At 34.8% G+C, this 18,585-nt stretch overlaps 1 protein-coding gene across 14 annotated transcripts in view; it reads right to left on the bottom strand.

Moving 5' to 3' along the window:
* The window catches only part of EHBP1 (EH domain binding protein 1), a 365,510-nt gene that overhangs the window by 195,890 nt on the left and 151,035 nt on the right, over positions 1-18,585 (bottom strand). For 13 of the 14 annotated variants that reach the window (XM_045054259.1, XM_023251703.2, XM_045054260.1 and 10 more), the window contains one exon: positions 1,744-1,925. In XM_045054259.1, coding sequence (XP_044910194.1) covers positions 1,744-1,925 — 182 coding nt within the window. Of the gene's footprint in view, positions 1-552; positions 1,713-1,743; positions 1,926-18,585 lie in introns of those variants that run through there. The other variant, XM_019827280.3, reaches the window with a different exon arrangement.

Here is an 18,585-nt window from a genome sequence, read left to right as displayed (position 1 = left end):
TATTCTTCCCTAAAATTCAGAATTTCAAATTAAGATACTGTTTCCCATGTTCTAACTACCATAAAATAGAAACAAAACAAGAAAACTCTTTTGTAAAGAAATGTTTGTTAACATTCACTTATTTTCTAAATATAGTACAACTATGCAGACTAAACTGGTTTTTGAAATTCTTTGTATTTTATCTCATGTAAGCCTACAGTTGACATAACCATTTCCCCTTTTAAAAATAAATTTAGTGATATCAAGTCTGCATGAACAAAAAAAGTTGTATTACCTTATATGAATGCTATACAAATTGCTCACCTGTCAATGAGGGATAATTTTAAGATATACCATTACTCTTGAAATGTTAACTTGCTTAATTTTACCTCTGTAATTTCCTCATACTTTAACCTTGAACATTTTTCTCTATGAAAGGTTAAGGAGGCAAGGAGTGTGGAGGCAGAGAGGGAGTTTAGGGTGTTTTAAGAGAAATTTCCACTGGAATTGAGACATTTGGTTTGACTGAATTTCCCAGATTCTCCCAGGGATGGATGGTGCTGATTCACTTACTGCTTCTGCCCAGTGGAAAGGAGTCCACATTCAAAGGATCTTCTCTGATTTTGTTTTCTCTTTTCTTCCTGGGTTTTCTTTCCTTTCATTATGGCTTGAACTTCAGGGTAAGATCTTTATTTTTAGGTTCTCAGTATTTAAGTCTAAAATTTAAGGTCCTGAGATGAAAGACTGATTGCTTCCATTCTGCACTGTCCCTCTGCCACACTCACTCAAAAGCCAACTTTCCAGAGATGAGGCTTACAGTTATCTACCAAGTCATTTGCTGCCCTGTAGATGAGTGCCAAACATCTCATTTTGACTGACGCACAGAATCCAGTCTAATCAGTCAAGTAGACATGGCCAAATATAGTAACCACATTCCACTGGCTCAAATACATTTAGAACTATGATTCAGACTGGATCGAAATGTTCATAGCTGGCTTCCTTCTCTCACCTTTCAAATCCAGGCTTAGAATTTCCATTTCTTCCCTCCCTGATCTTCCTCTCCAAGTAAGTACTAACCCTTTCATTACACCCCAAACATACACTCATCCTTGACTTGAATGTATGCAACAAGCATGGTAAATGTTACATCTTTCCTGTTCCAGGCATGTTTTCCTCATTTTATACAGTTAGAATTTTACACTTAGGAGATCAGAACTGGTGTAGGAATTACCTTTGTGCAATGCCTATTCAGTACTTAAGAAGTGATTGCTTAAAAGGATAATTATATAGAAAATTGTACTTTGCTATACAACTTTTGGAAGGCCGGGCCAAAGAACATGAATTGGTAAAAGTCCCTTCAGTTCTTTCATCCCTCTTATCCTGAACTTTTCATCTTGGGTTCCTCTTATATCTCAGCTGCATCAAACAGCTCTACAAACTGAACTGTCTGTACTTCAGACTACAACTACTTACACTAAAGACAATTAATACAAAACAAACATGGATGGCACCCTATAATACACAATTTAAAATTTGGAACTTGCTATAATATCACTTTTATATTATTGTTCATTCTCTAGAGTCAAGAGACTATATACACCAGGGAGTTCATTTAATTCAGCCTCTGAAACAAAGAATGGCAAGAATGACTGGTATGCAGTAGGATATTCTCAACTGTTGCCAGTCTACTAAGTCAAAAGCTGTTTACATACAGTTTTTAAACACACTGAGAAGCAGCTTGTCTTTTTGACAAAAGAAACTTACGTGGCTTTTCCTTCCCGAAGGAAAATGCAAGATAATGAAAACTGGAGAGTGGCAGATACAACTTTTTTAGACAATGGCTTGAATTTTAACTTGACATCAGTCTGAGTTGGCATAGGGCTTGCATACTGTTTCATGTTGATGCTGCTAGTAGCCAGAGCTTTCCTTCGACCAGAAGGGGATTCCTGGAAGATAAAATATAATTTGGAATTTTGGAGTTATTTATTTTACACCCAAATATTTTAAAACACTATTTAAATAACATGATTAAATAACAATTGAAACTTCCTTCCCCAATGTATTCCTGTAACACAATATTGAAATAAAATTGTGATGAAGTTATATTGCAACTTTTACATCTTTAAATAAGGCAGACATAAATTGGAGAGAGCTGGCCGAGGTAGAAATAAACTAAAACAACTCTAAATATGTCAGAAAAGGGAAAGCAAGGAATGGAAACTAGGACAGAAAGCCTCCAGAATTCCTCTAAAAAGAGGATAGAACACAGAGATAGGTATCAAAAGTACTCGACAACTGTTTTCCTTCCTTTCATTCTATTTAATGTAATTAATGGTATTTCTCCTTTTTGAATGCCTACCATTTTTATAGAACTTCCAGCCTCTGTGGCATTGTGTCTCGTTTTTACTACAGTATCTGAGTTCTATCTATCCTCTAATCTGAGCCTTATTTCTTCCTAGGGCCTTTTTTTGATCACTCCACTCCACAGTTCTCTCTCCCTCCCTTAAGATCACATATATCAAGGAAGAAACCGTTGGTTTCTCTGATGCTATGTCTGTGGCAGACACTGCCAAGCGATTCTAGCAGGTCTCAAAATTCTCCAAACAGAGACTACCAATTCATCAGAAATGAATACAAAATAACACCTATTTGCTATCAAGGGTACTTAACATTCTAGAAATAAGCTATCTCATTTCAAAATTATCCTTAATAGAATAATAGCCTAGGAGAACAGTGAAAACAAAACAGCAAAATAATGTCTTATACCTATGTATAAGACACGTTGTTGATTCAAGAGAGATATGAAGATGATTAAGACGTAATCCCTTACTACGTGTTCTCATGGCAAGGGAACATTTTAGATGAGGATAATTTGTAAATAAAGTAAACCAGAGTTCATATGACATCATTAATGTAAACCAGAGGTCATACACCAGCATTCCTTAGGATTTACTGGTTTGGAGTTCAGATCTAAAATAAGGCCTAATTTTCAAGCTGTGTGACCCTGAGTAAGTAAACAAGCCTCACTAAACATCCCTATAAAATAAGGAGACTAAACAGAAATGCATTTAAGCCCTACAATGGTTTTCTATAAAATTATTCAATTTTCCAACCAAGGCTGGAAAAACTACCATTAACCTTTGAATTATTATTTAATAAATCTTTATTTTATTTGTCTTCTGATTGACAAACCTGCCTAAAATAAAGATATACTAATTTAATCAAAACATTAAGCCAGCCTCTTAGAAAAAAACTGACATTTCTGCCAGCAGGACAAGTAAAAAATGTAATGTAGCATCCCTAAAGAATACCTTGTTTTAAAATGTGGTCTTATCTGTCAGATTATGCACAGCAATATTATACAGAGCTATTAGTGCATGTAGATACCTTATGAATGAATTTCAAAAATGCATCAAGCACTTGAGAAGGATTTAAGCCCTCTCAGAAGAAATACTTAAGAATATGCAAATACCCTCAACTGAATCAAGTTGAACAGATGTGACTATCCCAAACAATACAAGTGTTCTTTCCCTGGTCGCTACTGTCAATCAAAGAATAAGATTAAGGTCCAAGGTTCTGACAATGTGCAAAATGAAAAAGTATGATCAGGTAGTATCAATTTATTACACTGATATGAACAATAATCTCTTATTGTACCTTTAGAATAGCTAACAACTTTTACATATAATATAGGATTTAAAGCCTCTGTTTTGGAAGCATGACATACAAACTGCCACACATTATTTTCAGATTTTTTAAACAAATCTGTTTCACAAAGTATGACACTAATCCCCTAATAATAATTATTTTTTATAACCAAATAAACTATAAAAATTAAGGTAACTTGGAAATGAGCATAATTTTGAAAGCCCAATTTAAGGATAATTGCTATAAAATCTAGAGTTTTGACAATTAACATTCAAATTCATTTTTTAGATAAAAATTTTGTAGAAGGGTTTTCTGCTGAACTCAAGCAGTTTTTAACTTTTTGGTATATCAGTCTCTGAAACAACAGAAAATAAAAGCTACTATATTCTAACCATATTTAGTTGTACCACTTTAAGTATTTACTTGCTCAGCAACAATGAAAACAGCCCTTTGTAAGGTCTGGACAGGTGAGCAGAACAGTCTTTTGAGTCTACAATATCCATTTCTATTGTTAACACAGGATCTCACTACAGTCTGTGCTGGGAAAAGAGGTCTGAACTGTATTTCTAGTAATTCTCCACCAAGCTCCCACATTGTTTTCCTCTTTAAGGATCTTTCACAGCTCTACCTCAGCTCCATGAATCTCCACTTTTTACAACCGAGTCTAAGTCTTTACCAGCCCACAACTGATATCACGGCTATCATCAGTTCTATAAAGAGGAATGAAATAAGCGATTGCAGTGTGAGACGAGCGTGTCTTTTGCATCTTATAGTCCTTCCACAAAGGAGTAGGGGCCAGCCAGGCAGAGAGAATTTAGAATTACTCTTACTGCTGCCAGAGTCCTAATGCTATTTCATGTCAGGCAAGGTACAGAAGGGAACAGAAATGAGAGAAAAAATAGTAAAAGGAATTTTAAGAGAAAGAAAGAACAATGACAAAGTCAGTGAGTGTTCACATATATGTAAGACTAAGTTTCTGTCTCTTGGGCTACGTTCATACATGTTTGTATGTGAATCTGACAATATTTGAGGAATTACTTCAAAACTCCTAAAGCCAAAGTTAACTTTAGTGTTTACTAAAAAACAAAAATAAAAGTAAGAGAGCTTTAGACAATTTAGATGACTGGATCCTATCCCCAGAGATCTTAAATTAGCAAAACCAGAGATAGGCTCAGGAATCTGCTACATTTCTAAAAATAATATGTACCTCCCTTCTCTACTCCCAGCCCACCCCTCCCACACACTCACCACTACTACCAGGTGATTCTAATCCAGTTAATCTAAAATCACACTTTCAGAAATACTTCCCCTCAGAAAGTTCTTACATAATATAATCATTTTTGCTTAAGAAATATCACTTTCATTTTTCCTAAGTATTCTCTGTTATAAAAACGACTTAGCTTATATATTTCCATTTCTTTGAAATCCAGCCTATTGTAGTTGCCATCAGGCAAACCTGCATTTGAATGTAACACCAGCATTTATTCATTGGTTAATCTCTGGCCCATTTCTTCATGTATCTGAGCCTTAGTTTCACACTGTCAGATTGACAAATATTTTTTTAAATTTTTTTAAATGTTTATCTTTATTTTTGAGACAGAGTGAGACAGAGAGAGACAGAGCATGAGCAGGGGAGGGGCAGAGAGAGAGGGAGACACAGAATCCGAAGCAGTCTCCAGGCTCTGAGCTGTCAGCACAGAGCCTAACACGGGGCTCGAACCCACGAACTGCGAGATCATGACCTGAGATGAAGTCAGATGCTCAACTGACTGAGCCACCCAGGCGCCCCAGATTGACAAATATTTTTAAAAGCTGGACAATACCAAGTGATGATAAAAATGGGGAACAATGCAAACAAACTCTCTTAAACTGCAGGAGAAAGTTCTAACTGATATAGCTGCTTTGGAAAGCAAGTTGACATTACCTTGTAAAGTGGAACACGTGCATATCTTACAACTCAGCAATAATATCCGTCTTAGATACATGTCCTGGAGAAACTCTTATAACAATATACTAAAATATCTAGTAGAGTTTTTAGCATACGGTAGGTACTTAATAAATAGTATTTATTATTAATATTTATTGACCACTTGACCTGATTTATTACACTAATATTACAAATATCCTTCCTGGATCACCAATCTTGAAATTAGGAAAATAAATAAACATAACTCAATGCAGGATGTTTAAAGTAATGCAGCTATGGGGGCGCCTGAGTGGTTCAGTCAGTTAAGCATCCGACTTTGGCCTAGGTCATGATCTGGCGATTCCCAAGTTTGAGCCCCACGTCAGGCTCAGTGCTGACAGCTCAGAGCCTGGAACCTGTTTCAGATTCTATGTTTCCCTCTCTCTCTCTCTCTCTCTCTCTCTCTCTCTCTCTCTCTCTCTGTCCCTTCCCCACTTGCTCTCTCTCTCTCCCCTCTCTCTCTCAAAAATAAACAGTAAAAAGAAAATTAAAGTAAGGCAGTTATGTTACTAAAATCTATGCATTGACCCCCAACATTCTTACCAGACCTAAAACAAATTCTCCTCTTCAATATGCACCCTCATTCAGGTGATAACCATACGAATAGGTGAATACATGTTTTCTCTGTATAGCTTAAAAGGGAAAAAATTTATAATGACTTTATTTAAAAAAATTTTTTTTTAAATGTTTGTTTATTTTTGAGACAGAGAAAGACAGAGCATGAACGGGGGAGGGTCAGAGAGAGAGGGAGACACAGAATCTGAAGCAGGCTCTGAGCTGTCAGCACAGAGCCCAACGCGGGGCTTGAACTCACGTACCGTGAGATCATGACCTGAGCCGAAGTCGGATGCTTAACTGACTGAGCCACCCAGGCGCCCCCAAAATGACTTTATTAGTAAAGAATGAACTGATTATAAAATAAATAAATACAGTTTTGTAAGACTCGGGACTTCTTTATAACTATTTTTAAACATTATAGATTTTACCAAAAAAGCATGTATCTAATCTTACCACTTCCCCAAACCCCACCCAAACTAACAACAACAGGTATATAACATAATGGTAGCAAGCAAGTTAATTAAATTTAGTTAAATTTAGTTTATTCTTTTTTTTATATCATAAGAATTTGGAGAGAGTATCTCTTGTCCAAATTATTCAAGTTAGGGTCTTCTTACAGAATAGTTCATAGTACAATGTTTCATTTATTATGGATCCCAAGATTAATATAATACCTCTCCTATTAAAATATTTGACAGACTTCCTCTACCTATTAAAATGTCACATAAAATAAACCACAAGCTAGAAATTGAACTCTTTCTCCTATATACAAGGATATGGGGATGTAGGGGAGCACTACTTCGATTTTATGATTTTTCAGAGTTTTATTAAACAAAATGTTCTAAAAAGATTGTCATGCACTAATACTTTAATTAAACTTAATGGCAATGTTGATTTTTTACAATTGTGAAATACATTATAGATACTGAAGTATAAAACACAGAAGTACTATTTTAATGACTAATAAAATGAACATCCTGTACCACCATCAAGCTAAAGAAATAGAACACTACTATGTCCTCTCCTGAATTGCCTCCCTTTCCTTCCATCATCCAGAGATGACTACCACCTTGAATTTTGGATTACTTCTTCTCTCCTCTTTTCCAAAAAAGAATACTACTTATGTATGCAACCCTAAAGAACATGTTGCTGATGAATGGATAAACAAGATGTGGTTTATCTATACCACAGAATATTAGCCTTAAGAGGTATGAAATTCTGATACATGATACATCATGGATGAAACCTGAGGACATTATGCTAAGTGAAATAAGCCAGACACAAAAGGTCAAATACTGTTATGATTCCTCTTATATGAGGAATACGCAAATATATAGTGACAGAAAGTAGAGCAGATATTACCAGGCGTGGGAGAAGGGGACACGGAGAGTTATTGTCTAATGGATACAAGTTTCTATTTGGTATAATGAAAACAATCTTGAAACAGATAGTGGTGAAGGGTACAACACTGTGAGTGTACTTAATGCGACAGAACTAGCTGCACACTTAAAAATGTTTTAAAAAGTAAGTTTTGTTTGTAGATTTTATCACAGTAAAAAGTCAAAAAAGAATATAGTGTCTAGTTTTACATATTTCTTAACTTGATACAATGAAATAACATTAACATTTTTGTGATGTGTTTCTTATGTTCAACATCGAGTTCTCATCATGATTCTGACTAGGTATTGTAAAGAGGGTCATTTCTATATTATTCTCGATCTTAAAAGGGAATGCTTCTGATTTTTCATCCTAAAATATGTTTCCTATAGGTTTACTTTTTCTTCTTTCAAAAATATTACTCTTTATAAAATTAAGTTCTCTTATGACTTCGAGGTTTTAAATCTACTTCTAATTTTATTTTTACATATAGGTGTTAAACTTTTATCACTTTAAAAAATATTTTGGGATAATTTAAGATCTTTTAAACCTTTAACTTATTAATGTGATAATTTAATAGATTTTCCAAAATTAAAGCAACTCCACATTCCTGGAAAAAATCCAAAGTTATCTGAGCTTGTTTTCTTTTAAATTTTTTTTTTCAACGTTTATTTATTTTTGGGACAGAGAGAGACAGAGCATGAACGGGGGAGGGGCAGAGAGAGAGGGAGACACAGAATCGGAAACAGGCTCCAGGCTCTGAGCCATCAGCCCAGAGCCCCACGCGGGGCTCGAACCCACGGACCGCGAGATCGTGACCTGGCTGAAGTCGGACGCTTAACCGACTGCGCCACCCAGGCGCCCCATGCTTGTTTTCTTTTAGAGAAGGTTTCTAATTACAGATATAATTTCTTTAATGATTATAGAAGTATTCAGGTGTTTCGTGTCTCCCAATGTCAATTTGGATAAGTATTTTCCCCCTTGGAATTTACACATTTTATCCAAGACTTCAAATTTAGTGACATAAAACATTTTAAAATCTTCTTATTATTTTAATTTCTGCAAAATCTATAGTTTTGTACTTTTTACACTCCCAATACCATTTGTGTCTGCTCTTTTTTGTTTCTAGATAATTCTTGCAAGAAACTGTCAACTTCCTTGGGCTTTCCCAATCAACAACTTTTGGCTTTGTTGATCCTTTCTAGTATGTTTTCTATTTTAGTAGTTTACGCTCATTTTTACTATTTCCTTCCTCCTAGTTCCCTCAGGTATATTTTAACTCCTGAATTCTGAGCATTTCTTCTTTCCTGATCTAAGCATTTAGGACTATATATTTCTCTAAGTACTATTTTAACTATACCTCACATTTTATTATTAATTATTTTGTATTTAAATATTTTCTAATTTTTCATTACAAGTTCTTTGACTCATGTTTAGAACCTTTTTCCAACTATATGGAGTTTTTCTACTTTCTTGTATTTATGTTTGTTTGTTTGTTTGTTTGTTTGTTTATTTATTTATTTATTTATTTATTTATTTATTTATTTATTTATTTATTTAGAGAGCACAAGCGGGAGAGGGCAGAAAGAAGAAGAGAGAGAATCCCAAGCAGGTTCTGCGTGATCAGCCCAGAGCTTGATGCAGGGCTTGAACTCACAAACTGCGAGATCATGACCTGAGCCGAGATCAAGAGTCGGATGTTTAATTGACTTAACTGTCACCCCTCTACTTATCTTTATGTAATAGGTTACATTTCATTGATTTGGGGGTCACAGAATAGGATCTACTTAATTTCAATCCTTCAAAATGTATTGAGGCAAGTTTCATGGCTTAAGTCGTGATCAATTTCATACATGTTCCATAGGTCCTTAAAAAGTATTTAACTGGTATGCATACACTGCTGGATCGCCTATAGAGCCAAATCATTCAATTTCTTACGTGATAAGGACCTGCAGGGCAGTAGAAATGTCAAATATAAGGTCATGGAACATTTTCTAAAGGACACAAATCAAGGAATAAATACGTGCAAGAACTGAAAAGCTACTCAAACATTTCTTCTCAGGCTCCTTTTTTTCCTTCTGAAATAACCTCCTTTTATTTTAGGACTGTCTCTTATAAACAGCATATAGCCAGAAAATTTTTTAATCCAGTCTGATGATCTCTGTCCTTTAGTGGAGAGTGCAGATCAACAGTTCCCAAAAGTTTTTATTTCAAGGCCCTTTTAAATGCTTTGAGAGGGGCACCTGGGTGGCTCAGTCAGTTAAGTGTCCAACTTCAGCTCAGGTCAGAATCTGTCAGTTCATGAGTTTGAGCCCTACATCTGGCTCTATGCTGACAGATTGGAGCCTGTTTCAGATTCTGTGTCTCTCTCGCTCTCTGCCCCTCCCCCTCTCATGCTCTCTCTCTGTCTCTCTCTCTTTTTAAAAATAAATAAACATAAATAAATAAACAAATAACTAAATGTTTTGAGAACTACAAGGAGCCTTTATGTAGGTTCCATCTATCAATATTTGCTTCATTAAAAAATTAAATATAAGAAATTTAGAAAATATTTAATTCACTCAAACAGAACTAATAAACTCATGTTAACATATTTTTATGACGAATAAATATATTTTTAAAAGACTTTATTTTTTAGAGCAGTTTTAGGTGTACAACAAAATTAAGACAGAGGCACAGAGATTTCCCATATAATCCTGAGCATACACACATACAGAGCCTATCCCATTATCAACATGACTAACCAGTATGTTACACTGTTTACCAAGGATGAACCTACACTGATGTATCATAATCACCCCAGATCCATAGTTTACCTTAGGGTTCACTTGTGGTGGTGTACATTCTATTTGTTTGGACAAATGTATAACGCCACATATCTATCATTATAATATTAAATGATATTTTACTGCCCTAAACATCCTCTATGCTCCACCTATTCATCTTCCCTATTCCCCACCGTTGGCAACAACAAAAAAGTGATCTATTTTCTCCATATTTTTACTTTTTCCAGAACATCACATAGTTGTAATCATACAATTACATAGTCTTTTCAGATTAGCCCCTTTCATTTACTAATATGCATTAAGGTTCCCCTATGTCTTTTCATGGCTTGATATGTCACTTCTTTTTAGTGCCAAATAATATTCCATTGGCTGCATGTACCCCAGTTTATCCATTCATCTCTTGAAAGACACCTCAACTGCTTCAAAATTTTAGTAATTATGAATAAAGCTACTATAAAACATCCATGAGCAGGTTTTTATGTGGACAAGGGTTTTCATTTTGTTTGGGTAAATACCAAGTAGTATGACTGCTGGGTTGTAAGGAAACATTACGTTTAGTTTTATAAGAAACCACCAAACTCCCTTCCAAGTAGCTGTAGCACTCTGCATTCCCACCAGCAACATATGAAAGATGTTGGTCCACATCCTCACCAGCACTAGGTGTTGTCAGTGTTCCAGATTTTGGCCATTCTATGGAAGGTGGATAGTGGTATCTCATTGTTTTTATTTGCAGTTCCCTGATGACATGATGTGGAGCATCTTGACATATGTCTGTTTGCCATCTGTACGTATTCTTTGGCTAAATGTTTCTTAAGGTTTATGTCCCATTTTTTAAATTGGGTTGTTTGCTCTTGTATTGTTCTTTGTATATTTTGGATAACACTCCTTTATCAGATGTGTCTTTTGTAAGTATTGTCTCCCTGTCTGTTGCTTCTCTTCTTCTCTTGATACTGTCTGTCACAAGGCAAGTTTTTAAATTCAATGAAATTATCCATTATTTCTTGCATGGATCATATCTTTTGTTTTCTATCTAAAATGGCATCACCATACCCAATGTCATCCAGGTTTTCTCCTGTGTTATCTTCTAGTAGTTTTACAGTTTTGCACTTCACATTGAGATCACATTAGGTCACAATTTGAGTTAATTTTTGTGAAGGGTGTAAAGTGTCTATCTAGATGCATTTTTTTTTTTTTTGCATATGGATGTCCAGTTGTTCCAGCACGATTTGTTGAAAAGATTATCTTTGCTTCATTAGTTTCACTCCTTTGTCAAAGATCAGTTGACTATATTTATGGGGTCTATATTTAGGTTCTGTGTTCTGTTCCACTGATGTCTCTTCTTTCATCAGTATCACACAGTAGTGATTATTGTAGCTTTATAGTAAGTCTTGAGTTCAGGTAGTATCAGTCCTCTAACTTTGTTCTTCTCCTTCAATATTGTGTTGGCTATTCTGAGTCTTCTCCATATGCTCCTTCATATAAACTTTAGAATCAGTTTGTTGTTATCCACAAAATACTTTGTTGGGATTTTCATCGTGAATGATTGAATCTGTAGGTCAAGCTAAAAAGAACTGACATTTTGACAATATTGAGTCTTCCTATCCATGAACATGGAATATCTCTCATTTAGTTCTTTGATCTCATTCATCAGAATTTTACAGTATTTTTCATATACATCTTGTACATATTTTGTTAGCTTTATACCTAAGTATTCTGGTTTTTGGGGTGCTAATGTAAATGAAATTGTGTTAATTTCAAATTTCACTGTTCATTGTTGATATATAGGAAAGCAAATGACTTCCATATATAAATCTTGCATACTGCAACCTTGTTATAATCAGTTATTAGTTCCAGGAGGTTTTTATGTTGATTCTTTTGTTTTCTAAATAGATGATCATGTATTCTGTGAACAAAGAGAGTTTCATATCTTACTTCCCAGTATGTATACTTTTTATTTTCTTTTCATGTCTTATTTCATCAGTAAGGACTAACAGTATGATGTAGAAAAGTGGTGAAAGGACATCCTTGCCTGGTACTTGATCTTAGCGGGAAAGTTTTGAGTTTCTCACCATAAAGCATGATGTGAACTGTTGGGATTTTGTCGATGTTCTTTATGAAGTTGAAGAAGTTTTCCACTATTCCCAGCTGGCTGAGATTTTTGATTTTTATCATTAATGGGTGTTGGATTTTGTCAAATGCTTTTTCTGCATCTACTGATACAGTCCTGTGATTTTTCTGTTTTAGTATATCGATGTGGTGGATTACATTCATCGAAATACTGAACCAGACTTGCATATCTGAGATAAATCCCACTTGGTTGTGGCATATAATTCTTCTCACATTTTTTTGGATTTGATTTGCTAATAATTTGTTGAGAATTTTTACATCTATGTCATTAAGAGGTATTATTCTATAGTTTTCTTGTAATATCTTTGTTTGGTTTTAGTATAAGGTAATGTTGGCCTCAGAGAATAAGCTAGTATTTTTTCTGCTTCTATCCTCCAAATGAGATTGTAGAGAATTGGTATACTTCCTTAAATGTTTGGTAGAATTCATCAGTGAACCCATCTAGACCTGTTGCTTTCTGTATACCCTCTATACAAAACAATTTAATAAGAAGAGTGCCACTGTTTTGTATTTTTACAAATCTCTTCAATGTGTTTGTATCACTCTAAAATATCACTAACGTCCAGTTTGACAGACAGCTAGATTCTCATCTCTACTCTCATGTTCAATCTGTGTGATATGCTATTTAGATCGAAGTATACAAAGAAAACCCAGCCCCATACAGATATACAGTTGGAAAAGATAGGAGTATTTTAATGATCCTTTCAGACAATTTGAGCTCTTCTTTCCTACTATATCAAAACTCTACAAATGGTATTTTCTTAACAGTTAACAGTAATGTGGAATCTGAAACCCTATCAATAAACTTTTCACAAACTTTTCAAACTCTGTGAAATTAAGATCCAATGCTCTAATCATGCATGTTGAATGGGTTTTTTACTCATGCATAATTTTGTAATATCATATGCTTTAGTCTTTTGGAAAATACTGATTATCTGAATGATGCAGATATTCTATTTTTTTAAATGTTTTTCTTTTTGAGATAGCACCAGTGAGCAGGGCAGGGGTAGAGAGAGAGGGGGACAGGGGATCCAATGTGGGCTCTGCTCTGACAGCAGTGAGCCTGATATGGGGCTCAAACCCACTAACAGCAAGATCATGACCTGAGCCAAAGTCAGACGCTCAACTGACTGAGCCACCTAAGCACCCTCCCTTATGCAGATATTTTCAATGTTGACACATTCCATTATATAATACCAAAGGAATCACATTTGCTTATATCAGTACATATTCCATCAGAAAAATCTTTAAGCACTTGGAAAATTATCAAGCTTAACATGTTGAAAATAAGTTTTGCAAAATACTAACTTTCACTTGAAAGCTTATATTTTATCATTGGGAACAAACAATTTCAGTCACTTTAAGTAGCAAGATCACTGTGTTTGGTCTCAGGAAAACGTTTGTTAAATTAATACCTAAGTGTACATAAGAAGTCAGTCATTTTTTCAAGTAAAAATGGTGTTCCAGGGAAAAAGGGTGATTAGTTTACCACTCAACAAATCTCACAAATGCTTAAGTAACTTTGCTCTTTGCAATGCAGTATAAGTACTTTATGCATACTTTCCATTTTGTCAGAGAGAATATTAAAAAGACTTAATATTCAAGGGATGAAATTTAATAAAAATAATAATTTTATCACAACATCAAGAACATACATAAATGAAATCCAAAGAAGACTAGTTCCTAGTTATAAAATTTCAATATCACTTCTACCTATTAATACTAAGAACAGAAGAGGCAATCTTCCTCATTGTTTTCTTCTGTGCAATGAGTTCATTACACTGATGGTACAGCTCTGGGATATCAGCTTTGTGCAACAAAGGGACTTTATTAGGCCTCCCATCTTGTGGGCATGGCCAGTGCTACACTTTTCCTGCATCTCCATGCAGAGGCAAAAGCAGTAAATCATGGCTTCAGTAGAAATCCTCAGTGGGAAAACTATGATGAATACTTATCTTCTAGACTTCCTGCTTTCAATTTTTGTTTTTTAAGTTTCTTTGGGTTCTTTCTATCTGTGTTACTTAAGAAGTGCATTTACAAAGATCATTTGGTCATATTTTACCCAAGTTTTTAACTGTTTTCCAATAGGGGAGTTATCCATGCTAGCTAGTCACGTCACACTGCCAGAAGCAAAATTCTCATTTGAATTTTACAGGAATAGAACTGAACATTTCCATAAAGAAATAGCCATCACAACAAAGTTCACTTCTCTCACACTGACCTAAGCTCTTAATTTAGAAACTCTTAATGACTTATTAGGATTGTTCAAGAATTTATTTTATTGGAACTCTCCAGATTAAATCTGCAGTTATCATTGTAACCAAGACTCTCTCTTATTTTGTCTGTTTAGATGCTATGTTTCACCATCACCTTAAGCAGGTAGTAAGTATCTGATGATAAATTAATGCTTGCAGCATATAACCTTTCAGAGCCTCACAGTCTAATGCCTGATTCTGTTCATTCTTGACAATCAGAACTCTAAATTCTATTCTGATTTTATACTACTGAATCAGGGCACCAGGAGATGAAGGGACAGACAGAACTCTGGACAGCATTCTAAAGATGTGTCTGACACTTAAAAGTCTCAGTTATTAGATCTTACCCTCTAGCCCATGTGATTTATTTGCAGTAAAGAACACACTGAAATATTTGTGTAAGTTACCGTCTTCTCTACTGACTCAAACCAAAACTGTTAAATGAGATAATGTGGAATTGGGAAGGACCATAGAAGTTTCTTAATACAACCTGTCACCCCCAATGCAAAAGCACCTTATATCACCCCTAACAGAATTATCACACTTGCTTCCTGGTACTTTTCATTCAAATTCAACCTAAAAACTTTGTTTTGTTCTGTCTAAAACAAAATAATTTGATGCAGTACAACATCAGAATCAACAATTTTGCTTTTATTTATTCTACAAATACCTATTTGAGAGACTATTATGTGGCTGACGGTCTCTCACTGAATTTTGTGATAACACTTTAAACTTTATTTTCAAGTGATAAAGAGTCAAGTTAGAAATCAAAAAGTCCTCTAACTTTTTCAAAATTGTGATGCTGGTCCTTTGAGCTGTCATAAGCACCACATTTCTCAGTCCATGCTAAAAAGATCTTTGCTTCATCAGCAGACCAAATGGAATACTACAGAATTTAATTTGGATTCCATGGAGCAATTAAATGCTAAAGCAGACATGCCACAAGGAACTCTCTCAACCACAAAGACTTAATTAGAAACCATATCAGCTAAAATAACCAAACTAGATGGTTGGATGGAAGAGAATTTGGTAGCACAAATGTAAATGGAAAGAATCAGCACTAAAAATCTGTTGAGATATGTACTCAAAAACATTTGTAAAAATTATTAGTTTTAGAATAAAATCTAAATTCCCTCTGAAAAAAAAAACACCCAAAAAACCTCAACCTCTCAAATGGAAGGAAACCCCAGATATACATAAAGTACAAGTTAAAGTATTCAAGTCAAAGGTCTAAATAAATTGTAGGCTGTCCAAATGTAAAATACATAGACACACACACACACATACAAAGTCAAATCTACTACCAACTACAAAATTGATAAAAGGCAGTTCATATCACCCCCTACCCCTGTAATCCTAAAGAAAGCCACTAAAAATTTATTGATACTATTGTATGTAGTTTTTTGACCTTAAAAAGGAACGACACTACCAGATTTTTAAATTGGTCTCCAGTGAGTGTTTTAAGGGAATTAGACTCATCCATTAGATTAAACATAATCCCTGGTAACCAAGCATTATATCATTCATGGCCAGGACTTGAATGTGTGTGCTGATAAGGGCTCCCAAAGTTTCATAACTAGACAGACCTAGTCCAGAGTTGTTTATTTTCATCCAAATCAGACTCAACATAGCCAAACTGAATCATCTCCATCCCTTAAACTGTTTCTTCCCTGAGTTCTCATGTATGTGACTTGTACTACCATCCATCAAGCCTCCCAACCCCAGGGCTCACCTAACTAAGTTGGCTCTAACTGCTAAATCTCTCCAGAATCTGGACCCATTCTTTCCATCTCCAACCATGTGAAGAGACCACTGCTATAGCCTCTGCATTTGTTGACCTTTCTCTAGTCTCACACACACCTAGATTTCATACTCCATAATTCTATGAGGGTAATCCTCTTTTTGTTTTAATGCTATACCTTTTTTTCTGATTATATGAGAAAATTCACCACAGAAAATTATAAATACACAAAAAGTACACAAAAGAATCACTCAAAACTTTACCAACTAGTTGAAACCACTGCTAATATTTTGACATATTTGTTCTAGTTCTTTAAAAATAGTTGAGATGACACTATTTGAAAATTATGCTTTTTTTAAAGTTGACATTACAGTTTATAAACCTAAATTTTAGAAGTTGCATATCATTCTGAATTGTGGTTATTCCACAAATTTACATAACTTCCTCCTATTAATGAACTTAAATTTAAGCTCTTCACTTTTGTCACTTAGAAATGATGCTGCAATGAACATTTTTATGCGCAAAGTATTTCTGGCACTTCTGACAGTTTTGTAGGACAGATTCCTAGAAGTAGAATTTTTGGGTAAAGTATTTGAATGCTTTCCAAACAAATCATACCAAGGTTTATAACCTACAGTATACAACACTGCTAGTCTCATTCATCACACCCACTACAGCACTATTATTTTTAAATCTTTGCTAAGCTGTTAAGAGAAAACGTGTATTTCACCCATTTAATTTGCATTTCTTTGATAACTCATGACCCTAAATATATTTCTTTGTTTATTATCCGTCAATATTTTTTCTTTTGTAAAACTAGTTAAGTCTTTTGTCCATTTATCTATTTGGATATTGCTCTTAAAAGGAAAAGAGACTTCTAGAGTTCTTTAAATATTGAAAATATTAGCCTTTTGTCTGCCACATTTGTTGTAAATATATTTTCTTTTAATATGTCTTTTAATCTCCTAATTAAATTGTTTTTAATATTTATTTTTGAGAGAGAAAGACAGAGTGTGAGTGTGGAATGGGCAGAGAAGAGGGAGACACAGAATCTGAAGGAGGCTCCAGGCTCTGAGCTGTCAACACAAAGCTTGACACGGGGCTCCAACTCATGAACCGTGAGATCATGACCTGAGCCAAAGTCAGATGCTTAACCGACTGAGCCATCCAGGTGCCCCTTAATCTAATTAAAAAAAATTTTTTTTGAATGTTTATTATTTTTGAAGGAGAGAGACAGACAGAGCTTGAGCAGGGGAGGAGCAGAGAGAAAGGGAGACAGAGAATCCAAAGTGGGCTCCAGGCTCTGAGCTGTCAGCACAGAGCCCGAAGCGGGGCTCAAACCCACAAACCACGAAATCATGTCCTGAGCCAAAGTTGGACGCTTAACCGACTGAGCCACCCAGGCGACCCTTAATCTCCTAATTTAAAAACCTTACATTTTTCTTATTACATAAATAATGCAGGGTTCATCGTAAAAAAAAATAATTACAAAATACAGAGAAGTAAAAAAAATTTGAAAATCACAATAATCCCACCTATGGAGTGAGTCATTCTTGTATTGATTTTCTAGTTTATTTGTAGTCATTTTTTAGAAAAATTGAGTATGTTGTGCATACGCTTTTGTAAACTACTTTTTTCATTAAAATATGATGAATACACTTCTTTGCCAATATTTTACCATGATGTCATTTACAATGGCTATAAACAGTCCATTTTATGGACATAACAATTTAATTAATCCCATGTTTAGGGGAATTGAGGTTTCTAATTTTTCATATTACAGTATAAGCAATAACCATGTAAAAATCTTCTGTTAATTCTTTATATTCATACTTAAATATTTCACTAATATAAATTTCTATTGGTTGAATAACTGGCTCAGACATGCACATTTTAAAGTGTTTTATATGACTGTCATTTGTCCTCTAGAAGTTATACCAACATATACTCCCATCAACAGGTGGACCTTAGCCAACAGTGAGTCTCAACATGATTTTTAAAATATACATTAGTTTTGACTGGGGGGGGGGGGAAGGGGCTTTTTTGTTTTATTTATTTTTGAGAGAGAGAGAGAGAGAGAGCAGAGGAGAGGCAGAAAGAGAGAGACAGAAGATCCAAAGTGGACTCTGCACTGACAGCAGAGAGCCC

The sequence above is a fragment of the Felis catus genome, chromosome A3 (assembly GCF_018350175.1).
Source record: "Felis catus isolate Fca126 chromosome A3, F.catus_Fca126_mat1.0, whole genome shotgun sequence".
NCBI lineage: Eukaryota > Metazoa > Chordata > Mammalia > Carnivora > Felidae > Felis > Felis catus.
Note: the sequence above shows the minus strand (reverse complement) of the source record. Positions and strands in the feature narration are given on the sequence as shown.